Source organism: Mobula birostris, chromosome 6 (genome assembly GCF_030028105.1).
Source record: "Mobula birostris isolate sMobBir1 chromosome 6, sMobBir1.hap1, whole genome shotgun sequence".
NCBI classification, from domain to species: Eukaryota; Metazoa; Chordata; class Chondrichthyes; order Myliobatiformes; family Myliobatidae; genus Mobula; species Mobula birostris.
This window is the reverse complement of record NC_092375.1, coordinates 75,460,708-75,480,902: the sequence shown is the minus strand read 5'-3', so window position 1 is coordinate 75,480,902 and position 20,195 is coordinate 75,460,708. Positions and strand designations below refer to the sequence as shown.

The 20,195-nt window shown below is 43.5% G+C and overlaps 1 protein-coding gene across 9 annotated transcripts in view; it reads right to left on the bottom strand.

The window, feature by feature from the left end:
- The window catches only part of ofd1 (OFD1 centriole and centriolar satellite protein), a 107,347-nt gene that overhangs the window by 64,678 nt on the left and 22,474 nt on the right, over positions 1–20,195 (bottom strand). For all 9 annotated transcript variants that reach the window (XR_011886349.1, XM_072260676.1, XM_072260670.1 and 6 more), the window contains 3 exons: positions 12,498–12,589; positions 11,121–11,310; positions 5,881–6,011 (listed from right to left, as the gene is read on the bottom strand). Coding sequence is in view for 8 of the 9 variants with exons in the window: in XM_072260676.1 (XP_072116777.1) it covers positions 5,881–6,011; positions 11,121–11,310; positions 12,498–12,589 (413 nt within the window). In the remaining variant the exon portion in view is untranslated. The remainder of the gene's footprint in view (positions 1–5,880; positions 6,012–11,120; positions 11,311–12,497; positions 12,590–20,195) is intronic.

Sequence of the window (20,195 nt, the reverse complement as noted above, 5' to 3'; positions counted from 1 at the left end):
CTCCAAGGAGAAAAGGCCAAGTTCGCTCAACGTTATTCTCCTAAAGCCTGCTCCCTAATCCAGGCAACATACTTGTAAATCTCCTCTGCACCCTCTCTATAGTTTCCACATCCTTCCTGTAGAGAGGTGACAAGAACTGAGCACAGTACTCCAAGTGGGGTCTGACCAGGGTCCTATATAACTGCAACATTACCTCTTGACTCCTAAACTCAATCCCACAGTTGATGAAGGCCAATATACTGTGTGCCTTCTTAACCACAGAGTCAACCTGCACAGCAGCTCTGAGTGTCCTATGGACTCAGATCCCAAGATCCCTCTGATCCTTCACACTGCCAAAAGTTTTACCATATTCAGCCATCATATTTGACCTACCAAAATGAACCACCTCACATTTATCTGGTTTGAACTCCCATCTGCCACTTCCCAGCCCAGTTTTGTATCCTATTGCTATCCCACTGTAACCTGACAGCCCTCCACACTATCCACAACACCCACAACCTTTGCGTCATCAGCGAATTTAATAACCCATCCCTCCAGTTCCACATTCAACTCATTTATAAAACTCACGATAAGAAGAGGTCCCAGAACAGATCCCCGAGGCACACCACTGGTCATTGACCTCCATGGAAAATATGACCCGTCTACAAACACTCATTGCCTTCTGTGGGCAAGCCAATTCTGGATCTACAAAGGTCCCCTTGGTTCCCATGCATCCTTACTTTCTCAATAAGCCTTACATGGGAAAACTTATCAAATGCCTTGCTGAAATCCATATGCACTACATCTACTGCCCTACCTTCATCAATGTGTAAAGTCACATCCTCAACAAATTCAATTAGGCTCGTAAGGCAAGACCTGCCTTTGACAGAGCCATGCTGACTATTCCTAATCATATTATGCCTCTCCAAGTGTTTATGAATCCTGCCTCTCAGGATCTTTTCCAACAACTTACCGACCACTGAAGTAAGACTCACTGGTCTATAACTTCCTGGGCAATCTCTACTCCCTTTCTTGAATAAGGGAACAAGATCTGCAACCTTCCAATCCTCCAGAAACGCTCCTGTTCCCATTGATGATGCAAAGATCATGGCCAAAGGCTCAGTGATCTCTTCTGTCACCTCCCACAGTAGCCTGGGGTACAATCTTGTCCGGTCCCGTTGACTTATCCAACTTGATGCTTTCGACGTAAAATGCCTTGGGGTTTTCCTTAATCCGGCTCGCCAAGGCCTTCTCATGGTAGCTTCTAGCTCTCCTAATTTCATTCTTTAGCTCCTTCCTATTAGCCTTATAATTTTCTAGATCTCTAACATTACCTAGTTTTTAGAATTTTTCGTAAGCTTTTCTTTTCTTGACTAGATTTTCAACAGCCTTTATACACCATGGTTCTTGTACCCTGTCTCATTGGAACATACCTATGCAGAACGTCACACAAATATCCCCTAAACATTTGCCACATTTCTGTACATTTCCTTGAGAGCATCTGCTCCCAACTTATACCTCCAAATTCCTGCCTTATAGCTTCATATTTACCCTTACTCCAATTAAACATTTCCCTAACTTGTCTGTGCCTATCCCTCTCCAATGCTATGGTAAAGGAGAAAGAATTGTGATCAACAGGAATTCTGCAGATGCTGGAAATTCAAGCAACATTCCCTCCCTCCCCCGCATTCCACAGGGATCGCTCCCTACGCGACTCCCTTGTCCATTCGTCCCCCCCATCCCTCCCCACTGATCTCCCTCCTGGCACTTATCCGTGTAAGCGGAACAAGTGCTACACATGCCCTTACACTTCCTCCCTTACCACCATTCAGGGCCCCAAACAGACCTTCCAGGTGAGGAAACACTTCACCTGTGAGTCGGCTGGGGTGATATACTGCGTCCGGTGCTCCCAATGTGGCCTTTTATATATTGGCAAGACCCGACGCAGGCAGGGAGACCGCTTTGCTCAACACCTACGCTCTGTCTGCCAGAGAAAGCAGGATCTCCCAGTGGCCACACATTTTAATTCCACATCCCATTCCCATTCTGACATGTCTATCCACGGCCTCCTCTACTGTAAAGATGAAGCCACACTCAGGTTGGAGGCACAACACCTTATATTCCATCTGGGTAGCCTCCAACCTGATGGCACGAACATCGACTTCTCTAACTTCCGCTAATGCCCCACCTCCCCCTCGTACCCCATCTGTTACTTATTTTTATACACACATTCTTTCTCTCACTCCTTTTTCTCCCTCTGTCCCTCTGAATATACCCCTTGCCCATCCTCTGGGTCCCCCCCCCCTTTGTCTATCTTCCCGGATCTCCTGTCCTATGATCCTCTCGTATCCCTTTTGCCTATCACCTGTCCAGCTCTTGGCTCCATCCCTCCCCCTCCTGTCTTCTCCTATCATTTTGGATCTCCCCTTCCCCCTCCAACTTTCAAATCCCTTACTCACTCTTCCTTCAGTTAGTCCTGACGAAGGGTCTCGGCCTGAAACGTCGATTGCACCTCTTCCTAGAGATGCTGCCTGGCCTGCTGCCTTCATCAGCAACTTTTATGTGTGTTGCTAGAATTGTGATCACCATCTCTAAAATGCTCTCCTATTGAGAGACCTGACACCTGACCAGATTGATTTCCCAATACCAGATCAAGTACAGCCTCTCCTCTTGTAGGCCTATCTACATATTGTGTCAAGAAACCTTCCTGAACACACCTAACAAACTCCACCCCACCTAAACCCCTTGCTCTAGGGAGATGCCAATCAATATTTGGGAAATAAAAATCTGCCATCACGATAACCCTGTTATTACTGCACCATTCCAGAATCTGTCTCCCTATCTGCTCCTTGATGTCCCTGTTACTATTGGGTGGTCTATAAAAAAAAACACCCAGTAGAGTTATTGACCCCTTCCTGTTTCTAACTTCTACCACACAGGCTCTATAGAAAATCCCTCCATGACTTGCTCCTTTTCTGCAGCCACGACACTCTCTCTGATCAGCAGTGGCACACCCCCACCTATTTTGACTCCCTCCCTGTCCTTTCTGAAACATATAAAGCCTGGCACTCTAAGTAGCCATTCCTGTCCCTGAGCCGTCCAAGTCTCTGTAATGGCCACAATATCATAGCTCCAGATACTGATCCACACTCTAAGCTCATCGGCTTTGTTCATGATACTCCTTGCATTAAAATAGACACATCTCAAACTATCAGTCTGAGCGCATCCCTTCTCTATCATCTGCCTATCCTCCCTCTCATACTGCCTACAAGCTTTCTCTATTTGTGAGCTAACTGCTCCTTCCTCAGTCTCTTCAGTTCAGTTCCCACTCCCCAGCAATTCTAGTTTAAAACTCTCCCCAGTAGCCTTAGCAAACCTCCCTACCAGGATGTTGGTCCCACTCGGATTCAAGTGCAACCGATCCTTATTGTACAGGTCACACCTGCTCCAAGAGGTACCAATGATCCAGAAATCTGAATCCCTGCCCCAATCTCTCAGCCACACATTTATCCTCCACCTCATTCTAATCTGTCGCGTGGCACAGGCAGTAATCCCGAGATTACTACCCCTGTGGTCCTGTTTCTCAGCTTCTTTCCTAACTCCCTGTAGTCTATTTTCAGGACCTCTTCCTACCTACGTTGTTGGTAGGTACCACGACCTCTGGCTGTTCACCTTCGCACTTCAGGATATCGTGGATGCGATGAGAAACACCCCGGACCCTGGCACCTGGGAGGCAAACTACCATCCGTGTTTCTTTCCTGTGTTCACAGAATCACCTGTCTGACCCAAATTACTGATAAAGGACTTTTCACAGAGTGAAATGCAATAATGTTCATTTCAGGGTTATTTGAAGTCATTCTTGAAGCGGGAGTTCCTGGTGTAATCCACCCATGCTCATCTACAAACCCCCCCCGCCATTCACCCCATTCCCATTCGAGCCTCCAGTATCCAGACACTTCCCCAGAGCTCAACCAAACCCTCCGTACTGCGTATACTTCGGGGCTCCGGTTCCATTTTGAATCCCCCTCCCTACACCTTTAACTGAAACATAATTGGTCTCCTGATGTCTAACACACATACACACGCACGCACACAAACTTCCAACTCTCTCTTCACTTCAAACCTCAACCCCAGATCAGTAATTTCCTACAGTGGTCCCGAGGGGAAAAGACAATTGATCTTCACTGTAGCTAAACTGTACATTATGCATTTCTTTGCAACCCATCCCAGTTTTAAAAGAGAATCCGAATCAGGAAGTTTGGTTCAGTAATCTTGCATTTGGCATTTCACAAACAAGCATTGGTGCCAATAGAATAACAAAGTAAGCATTGCTAGCTTGGGGCCACTGCATCCTCTCTGAAGCTGATTTAGCCAAATTCAAACAACATTATAACAAAATATCATTTAACCATCCCTTGCTTTTGCCCTCAAAACAGAGGTCAATTACATGAAATATTCAGATGATTCAAATTATCTTTAATCTGATTAAGAGAAGTTACAAATTACTGGAACTGCACAAAAGTTCACAATTTTCATTCCTGATACTTTGTGCTTTACTTTCACAAAGTGTCCTAGACACGTGGATTGATGTGATATGACATGCAATGTATGTTACTTCTATGATTTTCAAATGCACACGTGTACTCACACTGTGCCTGGGGCAATCATGATGATGAAGAATACAGTTTGTGAAATCTGCTCCAGCAAGGCTCAAAAACAACCAGTCTAAACTAAAACCAAGCTGAGAAGCTGACTTAGGGTCAACTACAAGGTTCCCTTTTTGGTTGGTTCCCCTCTCATCCATTACCATTCTGGAGCAACTCGTACACTCACCACAAACTCCTAATCCTCAAATGCCAATCTGCTAATCACACCTTCCATAGCACCAGATGCACCTGCTAAAAAGCACGTCTACCCACTGTGACAAGATTCTGCAACACTCATTTTCTGCACTCCCAGCACTCCAACTACGACCTCCTGACAATCAAGGCTACAGCCCGAAGTAGTAATCACATTTTGTGCACCTCTTCAGACCAAACATTTTACTGAAGTTTCAAATGGCAATGGCTACAAATTGCAATTTGATCAACCGAGTAATGGCCCTTTACAGGTGTAAACCCCTTCCTTCCCCTATTTTCCAGGTCCAGAGGAAACTGTACCTGGCCAAATTGAATAAAGTGCTCTTCTTGAAAGCTTTATTCCCAAATCTAAGAAACAAAGCAAAATACATCCTGAGATATCATCAACCTGAGATGACAAACTATGGCAATTAATTGATAATCCCTTTAAACAGTTCTGATGAAGGGTTACTCTTGTGATTTCAGAGCCATTGGCTGAATTTACAACATGCAAGTATGGAACCATAACTTAAGTATTTTGCTAATTGTCTTAACTAATTCTTAAATGTTTCCTGATTGCTTCTGGAATAACCCATTAACTAATTCACAATGACTACTTTCAGTCCGTATATGACAGTCCACTAGTATAGCACCATTTTAGAAACCACACGGTAACAGGCCCTTCTGTGACTAATTAACTGAAAACATGTACGTCTTTAGAATGTGGGAGGAAACCAGAGCACCTGGAGGAAACCCACGCAGTCATGGGGAGAGCGTACAAACTCCTTACAGACAGCGGCAGAAATTGGATCTGCGTCACTGGTGCTAAAATAGCGTTGAGCTAACTGCTATGTTACCGTGGCCCCCAAAATGTGTAAGCCAAACTTCTCTAATTATTTCTGAGAGGGAACTGTAGTTCTCTTACATGTATTTATCCTAAAGATATGTCTGCACTTGAAAGAGATACAAGTCAGAATAATTATGTAAAAATATTACTACAAGCCAAAACAATATGACAACTACAAATTTGAAGGTTATGATAAACACCATGTTAATACTTTACCTCATGCTGCAACTGCTGCTCTAATATTTCTTTTTGTCTTTGATATTCATCCTGGTCAAGTTTTCTGGAATATTCTATTTTCTTCAACTCAGCTTGAAGTGCTATGTGTGCAGCAGAAGGTTCATTTAACACTGAAAAGACAAATATTAACTGTGAGGAAGGGACTGGACTGGTGACAGATGCAGAGCATGGACGGAAGCAACTGGCAACTAGAAGGTGGTGACAGAGCTGAGCTAGAACACATGATGAGGTGGAGGCAGAGAATGGAGAGAGTCTCTTGGATCAAAGCAAAGGCAAGAATGAAAATGAGGAGCAAGCCTGGTTTGTATGCTCGGAGTCCAGTGCCATCCATTATGTTCCCACTGTGGGGTCTACTGGGTAGGAAATAACATCTACTTATTGTATTGCCCTGTGACTCTGTCAGCATGGATCAGTTGAACCAGAGGGCCTGATGCCATGCAGTATTATTCTGTATTGATACTTCATTTGATTAATGCGTTTCTATTCTGACATTTTTATGGACTGAGTTTTTATATTAAATACACTCACAGCACGTTCACAATTCTCACAGTATTAATCACAATAACTCATCATAAAAAGGGACATACATAATATCATTGTAGATAATTCATGAGGATCTTTACAACTGCCAAATATGAAACTGCATTTCATTTTTCACAAGGATGCAGAAAAAGAAAATTTCATTGTTTAACTCGTTAAAATATCTACCATCATATTCCTTATGTAAGGAGACCCATTCGCAATGTTTTACATATTACTGTGCAGGATGAACACAGCACAGAAATACAGATTTCAAAAAGTAGATTACTTGGCCCAACCAGGAGCAATTATGAACCCTGACTAGCCAAATAAATGCTTGGACTAATAATTCAGAGAACACGAGATTAAATCCACAACAATCTAAAAAAGTGAATTTAAGATTTTTTTAAAAATCTAAAAATAAAAGCTGGTGTTAATTAGTGATCATAGAGCTGCACGACTGTTGCAATAACAGCCCAAGCAATTAATTATTTTACTTCATGATTAGGTTCAATGCCTGTCTTTATTTTTTGCATGTCCTATAAATCTAAAATACAGACAGGAAATGCCAGGCAGAATTGGTGACAAGAGAAAGAGATCACACTTCTGATCAAGGACCCTCCAACAGATGCCTGACATGTTTCGTATTCCTAACATTTTCAGAATCAAAATCAGGTTTATTATCACTGGCATGTGATGTGAAATTTGTTAACTTAGCACAGCAGTTCAATGCAATACATATTCTAGCAGAGAAACAAAAATAGTAATAAATTATATAAAAAATAATAAACAAAGTAAATCAATTATGTATATTGAAAAAAAGTGCAAAAACAGAAATACTGTATAGTAAAAAAGTGAGACAGTGTCCAAGGGTGCAATGTCCATTTAGCAGCGGTCCCCAACCACCGGGCCGCAGACCGGTCTCTGGGGCACAGAGCATGCACTACCGGGCCACAAGGAAACGATATGATTTGGCGATATGAGTCAGCTGCACCTTTCCTCATTCTCTGTCACACCCTGTTGAGCTTGAATGCACGCAAGATCATTACGCGTGCGTCATCCATGTCAGCGGGGGAAGAAGATCAACTCCTCGAGCTTGCAAATGATGGTGGGCTGAAAAGTATGTTTGACATAACATCTCTCCCGGCATTCTGGATCAAAGTCAAGGCTGAATATCCTGAGATAGCCACGAAAGCACTGAAAACGTTGCTTCCATTTCCAACATATCTCTGCAATGAATGCAACGAAATCTAAATTGCGGAATAGACTGGACATAAGGAATCCCCTTCGAGTATCGCTGTCTCCCGTCACCCCTCAATGGGACTGTGTTGTTGCAGGGGAAACAAGCCCAGGGCTCCCACTGATTCAGCGATATTGGTGTGTTGCAATGATTTTATATGTTCATACGGGGAAAATATGTGCTGTGTGTTTAATATCCAAATGTTACTTAAAATGTTATGATGCTATTGACTTATAAGTGACCTATATAACCATATAACAATTACAGCACGGAAACAGGCCATCTCTGCCCTGCTAGTCCGTGCCGAACGCTACTCTCACCTAGTCCCACTGACCTGCACTCAGCCCATAGCCCTCCATTCCTTTCCTGTCCATATACCTATCCAATTTTTCTTTAAATGATAGTATCGAACCTGCCTCTACCACTTCTACTGGAAGTTCATTCAACACTTACTTCAAGCTCCCCTGTCCTCCCCTGATAAAAGACTTATCACTATATTCATGCGAGGAAAATATGAGCTGTAAGTTTAACATTAAATTCGTTAGATAAACCCTTTTAGAAACGAAATTGAGTGTATTAGGCACTTATCACCTATATTCCGGTCGTGATTAACACCTACCCCCCCCCGGCCGAACAGAATCGCCAAAAACGATATTTGGAAAAAAAATTGGCACGTACATGCATGCGCACACAGGTGCCCGCGCGAGGCTTCATGGTCATTGTAGTCTTTCTCAGGGTAAACACAACGTATTTGACTGCTACTCTTGTCCATTGGCAACCCTACCCCCCCCCCCACCCCGTTGGCTGGTCCGCAAGAATATTGTCAATATTAAACCGGTCCGCAGTACAAAAAAGGTTGGGGACCCCTGCATTTAGGAATCGAATGGCAGAGGGGAAGAAGCTGTTCCTGAATTGATGAGTGTGTGCCTTCAGGCTTCTGGACCTCCTACCTGATGGTAACAGTGAGAAAAGAGCATGCCTTGGGTGCTGGAGGTCCTTAATAATGGAGACTGCCTTCCTGAGACACTGCTCCCTAAAAATGTCCTGCGTACTTTGTAGGCTAGTACCCAAGATGGAGTTGACTAAATTTACAACTTCCTGCAGCTTCTTTCGGTCTTGTGTAGTAGCCCCTCCATACCAGGCAGTGATATAGCCTGTCAGAATGCTCTCCACAGTACAACTATAGAAGTTTTGGTGTGTATTTGTTGGCACACCAAATCTCTTCAAACTCCTAATAAAGTATAGCTGCTGTCTTGCCTTCCTTATAACTATATCGATACGTTGGGACCAGGTTGGGTCCTCAGAGATCTTGACAACCAGGAACTTGAAACTACTCATTCTTTCCACTTCTGATCCTTCTATGAGGATTGGTATGTGTTCCTTCGTCTTACCGTTCCTGAACTCCACAATCAGCTCTTTCGTCTTACTGATGTTGAGTGCCAGGTTGTTGCTGCGATACCACTCCACTAGCTGGCATATCTCACTCCTGTACGCCCTCTCGTCACCACCTAAGATTCTACCAACAATGGTTGTATCATCAGCAAATTTGAAAATGGTATTTGAGCTATGCCCAGCCACACAGTCATGTGTACGTAGAGAGTAGAGCAGCGGACTAAGCACACACCCCCGAGGTGCACCAGTGTTGATTGTCAGCAAGGAGGTTATATTATCACCAATCTGCAGAGATTGTGGTCTTCCGGTTAGGAAGTCAAGGATCAAATTGCAGAGGGAGGTACGGAGGCCCAGGTTCTGCAACTTCTCAATCAGGATTGTGGACTGATGGTATTAAATGCTGAGCTACAGTCAATGAACAGCGTAAATGTTTGTGTTGTCCAGGTGGTCTAAAGCCATGTGGAAAGCCATTGAGATTGCGTCTGCCATTGACCTATTGTGGCGACAGGCAAATTGCAATGGGTCCAGGTCCTTGCTGAGGCAGGAGTTCAGCCTAGTCATGACCAACCTCTCAAAGCATTTCATCACTGTCTATGTGAGTGCTACCGGGCGATAGTCATTAAGACAGCCCACATCATTCTTCTTTGGCACTGGTATAATTGTTGCCTTTTTGAAACAAGTGAGAACTTCCGCCCGTAACAGTGAGAGGTTGAGAATATCCTTGAATACTCCCACTAGTTGGTTGGCACAGGTTTTCAGAGCCTTACCAGGTACTCCATTGAGACCTTCCGCCTTGCGAGGGTTCATTCTCTTTAAAGACAGTCTAACATCGGCCTCTGAGACAGATATCACAGGGTCATCAGGTGCAGCTGGGATTTTCACAGCTGTAGTTTCAAAACGTGCATAGGAGGTGTTGAGTTCATCTGGTAGCGAAGCATCGCTGCCATTCATGCTATTGGGTTTCGCTTTGCAGGAAGTAATGTCTTGCAGACCCTGGCAAAGTTGCCATGCATCCGATGTCGCCTCCATTCGAAATTGTCTCTTTGCCCTTGAAGTAGCCCTCTGCAAATCATACCTGGTTTTCTGGTACAGGGCTAGGTTGCCAGACTTCAATGCCACAGATCTAGCCTTCAGCAGGTGACGTACCTCCTGGTTCATCCATGGCTTTTGGTTTGGGATGTACAGTAAGTCTTTGTGGGCACACACTCATCCACACAGGTTTTAATGAAGTCGGTAACAACTGACTTCTGTGTTGACTTTTCCAGATTTTAATTCCACAAAGACTGGTCATGATAATTGAAGTGTACAATAAAGCAACATAAAATATGACCACCTTTTAACCCTTGAATTGAGTATCAATTATTTTCCGATAGTTTTGGAAAACCTAGATCAAATAATATGGCATTGTTTTAGAATTACTTAACTGTTCCGTCTTAGGTATTTATTTATTTTTGGGGAACCATAGTGGCGCATGATATGAATAGAAGCCTAATTTAGATAATAAACAGGACAATTCAAGATCCTTTTCACTTGAAGACAGGAGCAAGGTTCTATGGTATCACTGAAACATTTAAAATTATTTTAAATTATCTAACTGCCACCCGTAGTGTTCTTATCTGAAGTTAAGATAGCAGTGGGCATAAGCTCCAATACTGGATTTGAAAACAGAAGTACTGAAAGAGTAATGAGCTGGCACAGGAGCTGATTTTGCACAAGACATTCAACTGAGCCCCCTAAATACTCTGATCAAATAGAATCAAAATGATACTAATCACAGTATAAAAAGGTTATGGTCAATATTCATTTCTCAGTTAATGCCCTAAAATGTATTCATTACACATTTATCTCAACTGCCTTTGTGCAATCTTGTTGGGATTAAGTTGACTAGACTGCTAATTTTCATAAAACTGACATTTTAAAAAATCAAATGTTCTGGCTTCTAATGCTCTTATATCTAATGGAATAGCCAGTGCTTAAACTGTTTGTCATCTAAGTGTTACTACATGATTTACCATACACGTAAATTTCATTTTAATTAACTTCAATTAAATTTCATTAGTATACTAACTTTCACACAGTTTCTGATTTTCACAACGAGCTTCATCCAACTGTTTCCGAAGTAGTTTGATTTCAGTCTGAAACTGTACATTTACAGTTTTTAATGATACATAGTCCGCTGTATCCTTTAACTTTTCATTCAGTAATTCATTCTGCTTCGTTAGCAAACAAATTTGGCCTTTAGCTTCATTTAGTTCAACCTGTGAGCAAAAGAACATTTTAACATACAAGCTTACTTGTTAAGCTGGAAGTTAAAGACAATGTTTTTCAACTTTTCAAGGGTAAAGGAATGAAAATCCAGCCTATAACTCATCACATTTACCTTTTGTACATTTTCCATAACAGCAGAAATAGGCCATTTGGCCCATCCAGTCTGCTCTGCCATTTTATCGTTGCTGATCCATTTTTCCTCTCACCTCAAATCTCTTGCGTTCTCCCCATATTTTCACAGAAAAGTTTAGCCAAATTCTAGCTAAATACAAATAAGTATCGGGGCTAGAAATTTATTGCTCTTAAAACCATGTACTAAAATGACACCACACAGGGACATACCTTGATGTGATTGATGCACTGCATTTGTCTGCATACCTCAAGGAAGAGTGTGTGCATATTTGAATTGTATAAATATGTAAAACAAAAATCTCATAATTTCTTCGGTACCAACATCTGTAGAAATCAGTGTCAACGAAGATCAGAGTTCTAACTCTTCACAGGGTATGAAATGCCCAGTCACACAAAAACTGGGTCATTTATATTACTTCCCTGTTCAAAGTTAACTAAATAGCATGGACGTGGGATCTGCATCAGACACCTCAAAACACTAAAAACTGGTCGTTTCAGAAGTCAACAGTTGCAGGGAGATCTTTTGTGCCAGGAATCCCAGAAAACCTCCCCACTGACGGAAATTAAGCAGTATTTGTTAGAGGTGCAAGGAATATTAACACTAAGAGTAAGGCAACATAGACACTATCCTGATCTGGTTGGAATTGGAAGAGAAGTCCAATAATCCATCCAACAACATTGCATACTGCTGCATTCAAACATTTAATGCTGCCTTGACACACATGCACAGCTCTTAAGGTATGCCAGGCACTTAATGCACAAACATTGAAATTCACTCACTACGAACACTCACCTCACTTTTGCAAAAGATTGCCCACAGCAAAGCCTTTTTTAGTCTCAGTGATTTGTGCACTTGGAAAAAGTGATGGGTCCCATTTCTCCACAGCCAGTTAAAGCTCAGGGTTTATAATTTATTGTGAGTACTGGATATGCAGATGCCTTAATAGCCTTCTTTTCCTCATACTGAATCTTCCTTTCCTCATTTAAACCAGTGTTTTAAATTTTCTTCAGAAGCAATTAAAAGAAAAAGACTTATAAAAATTACCTCCAACTTCATTGCTTGAGCACGAGTTTGCTGAAGTTCCTCCTTAATGGAATGTATGATGAGAGATTCTTCATGTAATCGAGCTGCTTCTGCTACAAAGAAAAAAAATTGTTGAACAGTAATGAAGAGAGTTAACAAAATACGAAGTGAATACATGTTAAGATTGAAAAACTGAGAAAGCAATAACAACTATCATTTTCATTGTTAGTTAAGCATAATTTTTCAGGCAATAATTATGTAACTTACAAAATCAGAATCAGGTTTAATATCACTGGCAGATGTTGTTTTGCAGCAGCACTACATTGCAATATATAGTCATAAAAGAAAAACTATAAATTACAATATAAATATATTTATTAAATTAAGTGCAAAAAGAGAGCAAAAGAATATTGAGGAAGTGTTCATGGGTTAATTGTCCATTTAGAAATCTGATGGCAGAGGGGAAGAAGCCGTTCCTAAAACATTAAGCATCTTTCTTCAGGCTTCGGTACCACCACCTAGATGGTAGCAATGAGAAGAGGGCATGGTTTGGGTGATGGGCCTCCTTAAAGACAGATGCCACCTTTTTGAGGCACCACCTTTTGAAGGTGTCCTTGATGCTGGGGAGGCTAGTGCCCATGATGGAGCTGGCTGAGTTTGCGACTTTCTGCAGTTTTTTTCCGATCCTGTGCAGTGGCCTCTCCATACCAAATGGTGATGCAACCAGTTAGAATGCTTTCCATGGTACATCTGTAGATAGATGCGAGAGTCATGGGTGACATACCAAGTAACCTCAAACTCTAATGAAATATAGCAACTGGTGTGGCTTCTTCATAATTGCATCAATATATTGGTTCCAGAGTAGGTCTTCAGAGGTGCTGACACCCAGGAACTTGAACTGCTGACACTTTCCACTGCTGATCCCTTGATGAGCAGAGGTGTGTGTTCCCACGACTTTCCCTCTCTGATGTCCACAACCAATTCCTTGGTCTTACTGATGTTGAGTGCAAGACTTTTGTTGCAACACCACTCAACCAGCTGATCTATCTCACACCTGTACACCTCCTCTTTACCATCTGAAATTCTGCCAACAATAGTTGCGTCATCAGCAAATTTATAGATGACATTTGAGCTGCTCCTAGCCACACAACGTGGGTGTAGAGAGCGTAGAGCAAGCAAAGCATGCATCTTTGAGATAAGTCAATGTTAATTGTCAGCAAGGAGATGTTATTTCAGATCTTGCAGACAACATCAAACAACTATTATTATCCCTACTTACTATTGTAATACAGGTGGGAGAACTTGTCATACTGAAAACTATAGTGTTGGACATTAAAGGATTATTTATAATATTGAAACAATTATGCAAGAACAATTGATATATTGATCAACACATCTGTAAGTAGTCCTCTGCTGATTAATGGAAATCTGCGAGGCACTTGTAGGTTTCTGGGCACAAAGCTAGTTCGCTGCTTTCGATCTTCCGTGTACTCCCACAAAACATCAGGCAGCGGCTCCACGTTGAACCCTTCCGTCTCCAGAGCCGTGAAAATCCGGCACCCTGAAGGCATGTGAAGTGTTTAAGAGTACAAGGCCTAAATTACATCCATATTTTCTGAAAAAAATTAAAAGAAAATTAAAGTTTAACTGGAAGTACTTTGAAGATGTGATGGTCAACTGTGAGGTCAAAGGAAATGCCTCAGATATGACCTTTTCTGGTCCTGGATGCCAGGTAAATTCTGTACTAGCCAAGTATTTCTCAGATAGATCTCAGTCAGCATGATGACTGAAAAGAATATTAATTAATAGTTCCAAAGAAGCCAAAATGTTATCAGCTGAGAATGAAAGATCACAAGTGAGCAGATACCACTAAGTACAACAAAACAGTACTATCCTCAATGTGAAAGGGAGAAATTGCAAAAGCAAAAAAAAAAGTCAATTTCCTCGAAGCAGGCTGAACGAGGAAAATATAAAAAATCTGCAAAAACTTGAGGCACACAGCTTCTGTATAGATAGTTACTTTATTGATCCCAAAGGAAGTTACAGTGTCACAGTAGCATTACAAGTGCACAGATATACAAATATTAGAAGAGAAGCAAGAAAGAATTTTTAAAGTTATCTTAAAAATAAGATGTACAAGATTTACAAGTCAAAGATCTACAAGATTTCCAATTTCACACTGATCAGATGGCAATGCAAGAATTACTGTAGTATTATACAGTAATGGGTGCATATTCACACCATCCACATAAGTGATGGCAGTATTGCACAGAGTGTCAGTGATAGCAAGTTATGGTAAACAGAGCTAAACAGAACTTAAACAGAGCTCTGGTAAACCAAGGTTAATAACGTAGTAGTAGTAGTGGTCATACTTTATTAATCCCGGGGGAAATTGGTTTTCGTACAGTTGCTCCATAAATAATAAATAGTAATAGAAACATAAATAGTTAAATAGTAATACACAAATTATGCCAGTAAATTATGAAATAAGTCCAGGACCAGCCTATTGGCTCAGGGTGTCTGACCCTCCAAGGGAGGAGTTGTAAAGTTTGATGGCTACAGACAGGAATGACTTCCTATGACGCTCAGTGCTACATCTCGGTGGAATGAGTCTCTGGCTGAATGTACTCCTGCGCCCACCCAGTACATTATGTAGTAGATGGGAGACATTGACCAAGATGGCATGCAACTTAGACAGCATCCTCTTTTCAGACACCACCGTGAGAGAGTCCAGTTCCATCCCCACAGCATCACTGCCTTACGAATGAGTTGGTTGATTCTGTTGGTGTCTGCTACCCTCAGCCTGCTGCCCCAGCACACAACAGCAAACATAATAGCACTGGCCACCACAGACTCGTAGAACGTCCTCAGCATCATCCGGCAGGTGTTAAAGGACCTCAGTCTCCTCAGGAAATAGAGACAGCTCTTACCCTTCTTCTAGACAGCCTCAGTGTTCTTTGACCAGTCCAGTTTATTGTCAATTCGTATCCCAAGGTATTTGTAATCCTCCACCATGTCCACACTGACCCCCTGGGTGGAAACAGGGGTCACTGGTACCTTAGCTCTCCTCAGGTCTATCACTAGCTCCTTAGTCTTTTTCACATGAAGCTGCAGATAATTCTGCTCACACCATGTGACAAAGTTTCCTACCGTAGCCCTGTACTCAGCCTCATCTCCCTTGCTGATGCATCCAACTATGGCAGAGTCATCAGAAAACTTCTGAAGATGACAAGACTCTGTGCAGTAGTTGAAGTCCGAGGTGTAAATGGTGAAGAGAAAGGGAGACAAGACAGTCCCCTGTGGAGCCCCAGTGCTGCTGATCACTCTGTCGGGGACACAGTGCTGCAAGCACACGTACTGTGGTCTGCCAGTCAGGTAATCAAGAATCCATGATACCAGGGAAGCATCCACCTGCATCGCTGTCAGCTTCTCCCCCAGCAGAGCAGGGCGGATGGTGCTTAACGTGCTGGAGAAGTCAAAAAACATGACCCTCACGGTGCTCGCTGGCTTGTCCAGGTGGGGGTAGACACGGTTCAGCAGGAAGACGATGGCATCCTCAACTATGAGTGGGGGCAGGCAAATAACAGTTTAACAGGAGGGGTCATCACTTCCCCTGCTATAGGTCAACTCATATAGCACTCTTTGAAACAGCATACAGTCAGGCCACCATATCCGCGGGGGTTTGGTTCCAGGACCCTCCGCAGATACCAAATTCCACGGATGCTCAAGTCCCATATATAAAATGGCGTAGTATTTGCATATAACCTACGCACATCCTCCCGTATACTTTAAATCATTTCTAGATTACTTATAATACCTAATACAATGTAAATACTATGTAAATAGTTGTTATACTTTATACTTTATTGTCGCCAAACAATTGGTACTAGAATGTACAATCATCACAGCGATATTTGATTCCGGGCTTCACATTCCCTGGATTACAAATATTAAATATTAACGATATTAAAAATAGTTAAAATTAGTAAATATTAAAAATTTAAATTATAAATCAAATAGAAAATAGAAAAATGGGAAGTAAGGCAGTGCAAAAAGCCGAGGTGCAGGTCCGGATATTTGGAGGGTACGGCCCAGATCTGGGTCAGGATCCATTCAGCTTATCACAGTTGGAAAGAAGCTGTTCCCAAATCTGGCCGTACGAGTCTTCAAGCTCCTGAACCTTCTCTGGGAGGGGAGAGGGACGAAAAGTCTGTTGGCTGGGTGGGTCGTGTCCTTGATTATCCTGGCATAACTGCTCCGACAGCGTGCGGTGTAAAGTGAGTCCACGGACGGAAGATTGGTTTGTGTGATGTGCTGCGCCGTGTTCACGATCTTCTGCAGCATCTTTCAGTCTTGGACAGGACAACTTCCATACCAGGTTGTGATCCACTCCAGAAGAATGCTTTCTACGGTGCATCGATAAAAATTACTGAGGGTTTTAGGGGACAGGCCAAATCTCTTTAGTTTTCTCAGGAAGTAAAGGCGCTGGTGGGCCTTCTTGGCAGTGAACTCTGCTTGGTTGGACCAAGTCAGGTCATTTGTGATATTGACTCCGAGGAACTTAAAGCTTTTGACCTGTTCCACTTGCGCACCACCGATGTAAATTGGGTCGTGCGGTCCGCTACTCCTTCTGAAGTCAACAACCAATTCCTTCGTCTTGCTGATGTTGAGGGATAGGTTGTTGTCTTCGCACCATGCCACCAGGTTCTTAATTTCCTCTCTGTACTCAAACTCATCATCATCACCCGAGATACAGCCTACAATTGTTGTGTCATCAGCAAACTTATATATTGAGTATGATGGAAACTTGGCTACACAATCATGGGTGTACAGTGAGTACAGCAGGGGGCTGAGTACACAGCCTTGTGGGGCACTGCTGCTCAGAGTGATTGTAGGGGAGAGCTTGTCCCCTATTTTTACAGCCTGGGTCCTGTCTGTGAGGAAGTTGAAGATCCAGCTACAGATCTGAGTGCTAAGGCCCAGGTTCTGGAGCTTAGGAATCAGTTTATTTGGAACGATGGTATTAAAGGCAGAGCTGTAGTCAATGAAAAGGAGCCTTACATATGCGTCTTTATTCTCCAGGTGTTCTAAAGAGGAATGTAAGGCCAGAGAGATGGCATTTGCCATTGACCGGTAGGCGAATTGCAAAGCCTCGAGGTTGACCAGCAGGCTGTGGTTGATGTGTGCCAAAACCAATCTCTCCAAGCACTTCATAGCAATTGATGTCAGAACAACAGGTCGATAGTCATACAGGCAAGCCACCTTGCTCTTCTTCGGCACTGGGATTATTGTTGCCTTCTTAAAGCACGAGGGGATCTTAGACTGAAGCAAGGAGCAGTTGAAGATGGTGCCGGTAACTGGCGACTTTGTGCGTGCTCTCCCGAGCAAACTGCTCTCTCCACTATCCTATACCCGAGAAACCCTTCTAAACCTTCAATTTAGCAGGATAAAGATCAACAACACCCTGGTGAAGCTACTGACCCAGCTGGAGACCACCGCGCCAGAACTGCTTCTTAAACTCCGGACCACACCTGGACCCAACCAGCGTGGCCCACCACGTTCCCAGAGACCCGCGATCTGCTACCGTGCCGGAGCCCTTGGAGACACGGCCCATTCCGACCAGCACCTCTCTGGAGCAGACGACCACACAGAAGTGACGGCGGAGACCTCAAGGTGCCCCAGACGCTTCCCTGGAGCGACCACAGTAAAGCCCCGTTGGTGGCCATCCATAGCTGCCAGAAGTGAGGCCTCCGCCACTGACCTCGGAAATCGAGCCCGAGGCTCGAATGGAGCGAAGGCCTCCACAACTGTGATTCGGCTTAAGGGCTTGTTTCAGCAAGGAGCCCGGCCATCAGGGATTAAGTGTCGGCTTCGGGGCCTGACCCAATCGACAGCCCAGGCCCCCCGGCAGCTGGAAGTGGCAGCGGAGACTCCCCCGTTACTCAGCCCGACCCAGAGCACACTAGAGCTGACAACACACTACATCGATGGAGACCTGGAAAGATGCATTACTTACTGAGGAAGTAGTATACTGTATTGTTTAGGGAATAATGACAAGAAAAAAAAATCTGCTCATGTTCAGTACAGGTGCAACCATCTTCTGGGAACGCTGATGCTGCCTCGGCCAATTCTCCCGTGATCTTTAAGTTCTTGAGGCTGTAGTGCTTTACATAGCTAGCCAGCCATCCCTTACTAGCCTTAAACTCCTTTTTATTTTCTCGGCGAGAGATAGCACTTTATGCTCCCTCTCAGCTTTGAGGAACTGCTTTGACCACTTAATTGCTTTTTAGGAGCCATTTTTTCACAGAAACAAAGGGTGCACACAACACAAGTAACGACAGAACGAGATGCGAGGCAACAATGCTCAAACAACGAGTGCTGGAGAGAGAACTTCCAGGGTTTTTCTTCGATCCCAATCCGCAGTTGGTTGAATCCGCGGATGTGGAACCCGCGGATACGGAGGACCGACTGTAGTCGTCTTAGAGTATTATTAGAAGTGCTCCTCTGTTCAGCCAAGGTGGCATACAGAGGGTGAGAAGCATTGTCCAGAATTGTTAGGATTTTCCATAGGGTCTTTAGTTCTCCCACAGCCCCCACTATGTTCAGTTTGACTCCTATAACAAAGCCAGCCTTTCTAATCAGTTTATTGAGCCTGTTGGCATCAGCCGTATTGATGCCATTGCCCCAGCTCACCACCGCATAGATTTTACTGACAACAATAGACTGGTAGAACATGTGAAGGAGAGTCCTGCCTACTCCAAAGGACCTCAGTCTTCTCAGGAAGGAGAGGCAACTCTGGCTCTTCTTGTACACAGCCTCTGTGTTGGTGCTCCACTCAAGTCTGTTGACCAGTGCAAACTCAAGTACTTGTAGGTCCTCACCACATCCACTCCATAAACAGTAACAGGGACCAGAGCAAGCTCAGTCTTCCTAAAGTCCACCACCATCTCTTCTGTCTTACTGATGTTGAGCTGTAGATGATTCAGCTTGCACCATTTGACAAAGTCTTCCACCAGGGCCCTGTATTCATCCTCCTGTCCTCCCTTTATACACCCAGCTGCGGCTGAGCCATCAGAGGATTTCAGCAGATGACATGACTCACTGTTGTATCTAAAGTCTGAGGTGTACAGGGTAAACATGAAGGGAGCTAATACAGTCTCCTATGGGGCCCTAGTGATAATTATAGCCATGTCTGATGCACACCTCTGAAGCCACACAAACCATGATCTGCCAGTCAGGTAATTCATTATCCAGGATACAATGGAAATGCGAACCTGCATTGAACGGAGCCTTCCTCCAGCAATGAGAACTGTATGGTATTGAAGGCATTTGAGAAACCAAAAGCATAATCCTCACAGTACTGCCCTGCGTATCCAAATGGGAGTAGGCTCTGCTCACCTACAGCATCGTCGACTCCAGTGTGCTCCTGGTAGGCAAACTGCAGGGGATCGAGGGCTGATCTGATCAGGGGTCGGAGGCGAACCAGGCACAGCCTCTCTAGGGTCTTCATGATGTGTGAGGTCAGGGCTACTGGTTGGTATTCATTCAAGACTTTTGGCTGGCCCTTCATGGGTAATGGGACCACACAGTTGGGAACCTTTCCAGGCTGAGACTCAGATTGAAAATACACTGGAGAACTCCACACAGCTGCTCAGCACACTCCTTCAGGACCTTGGGGTTCACATCATCTGGTCCTGATGCTTTGCCATAACTGAGTTT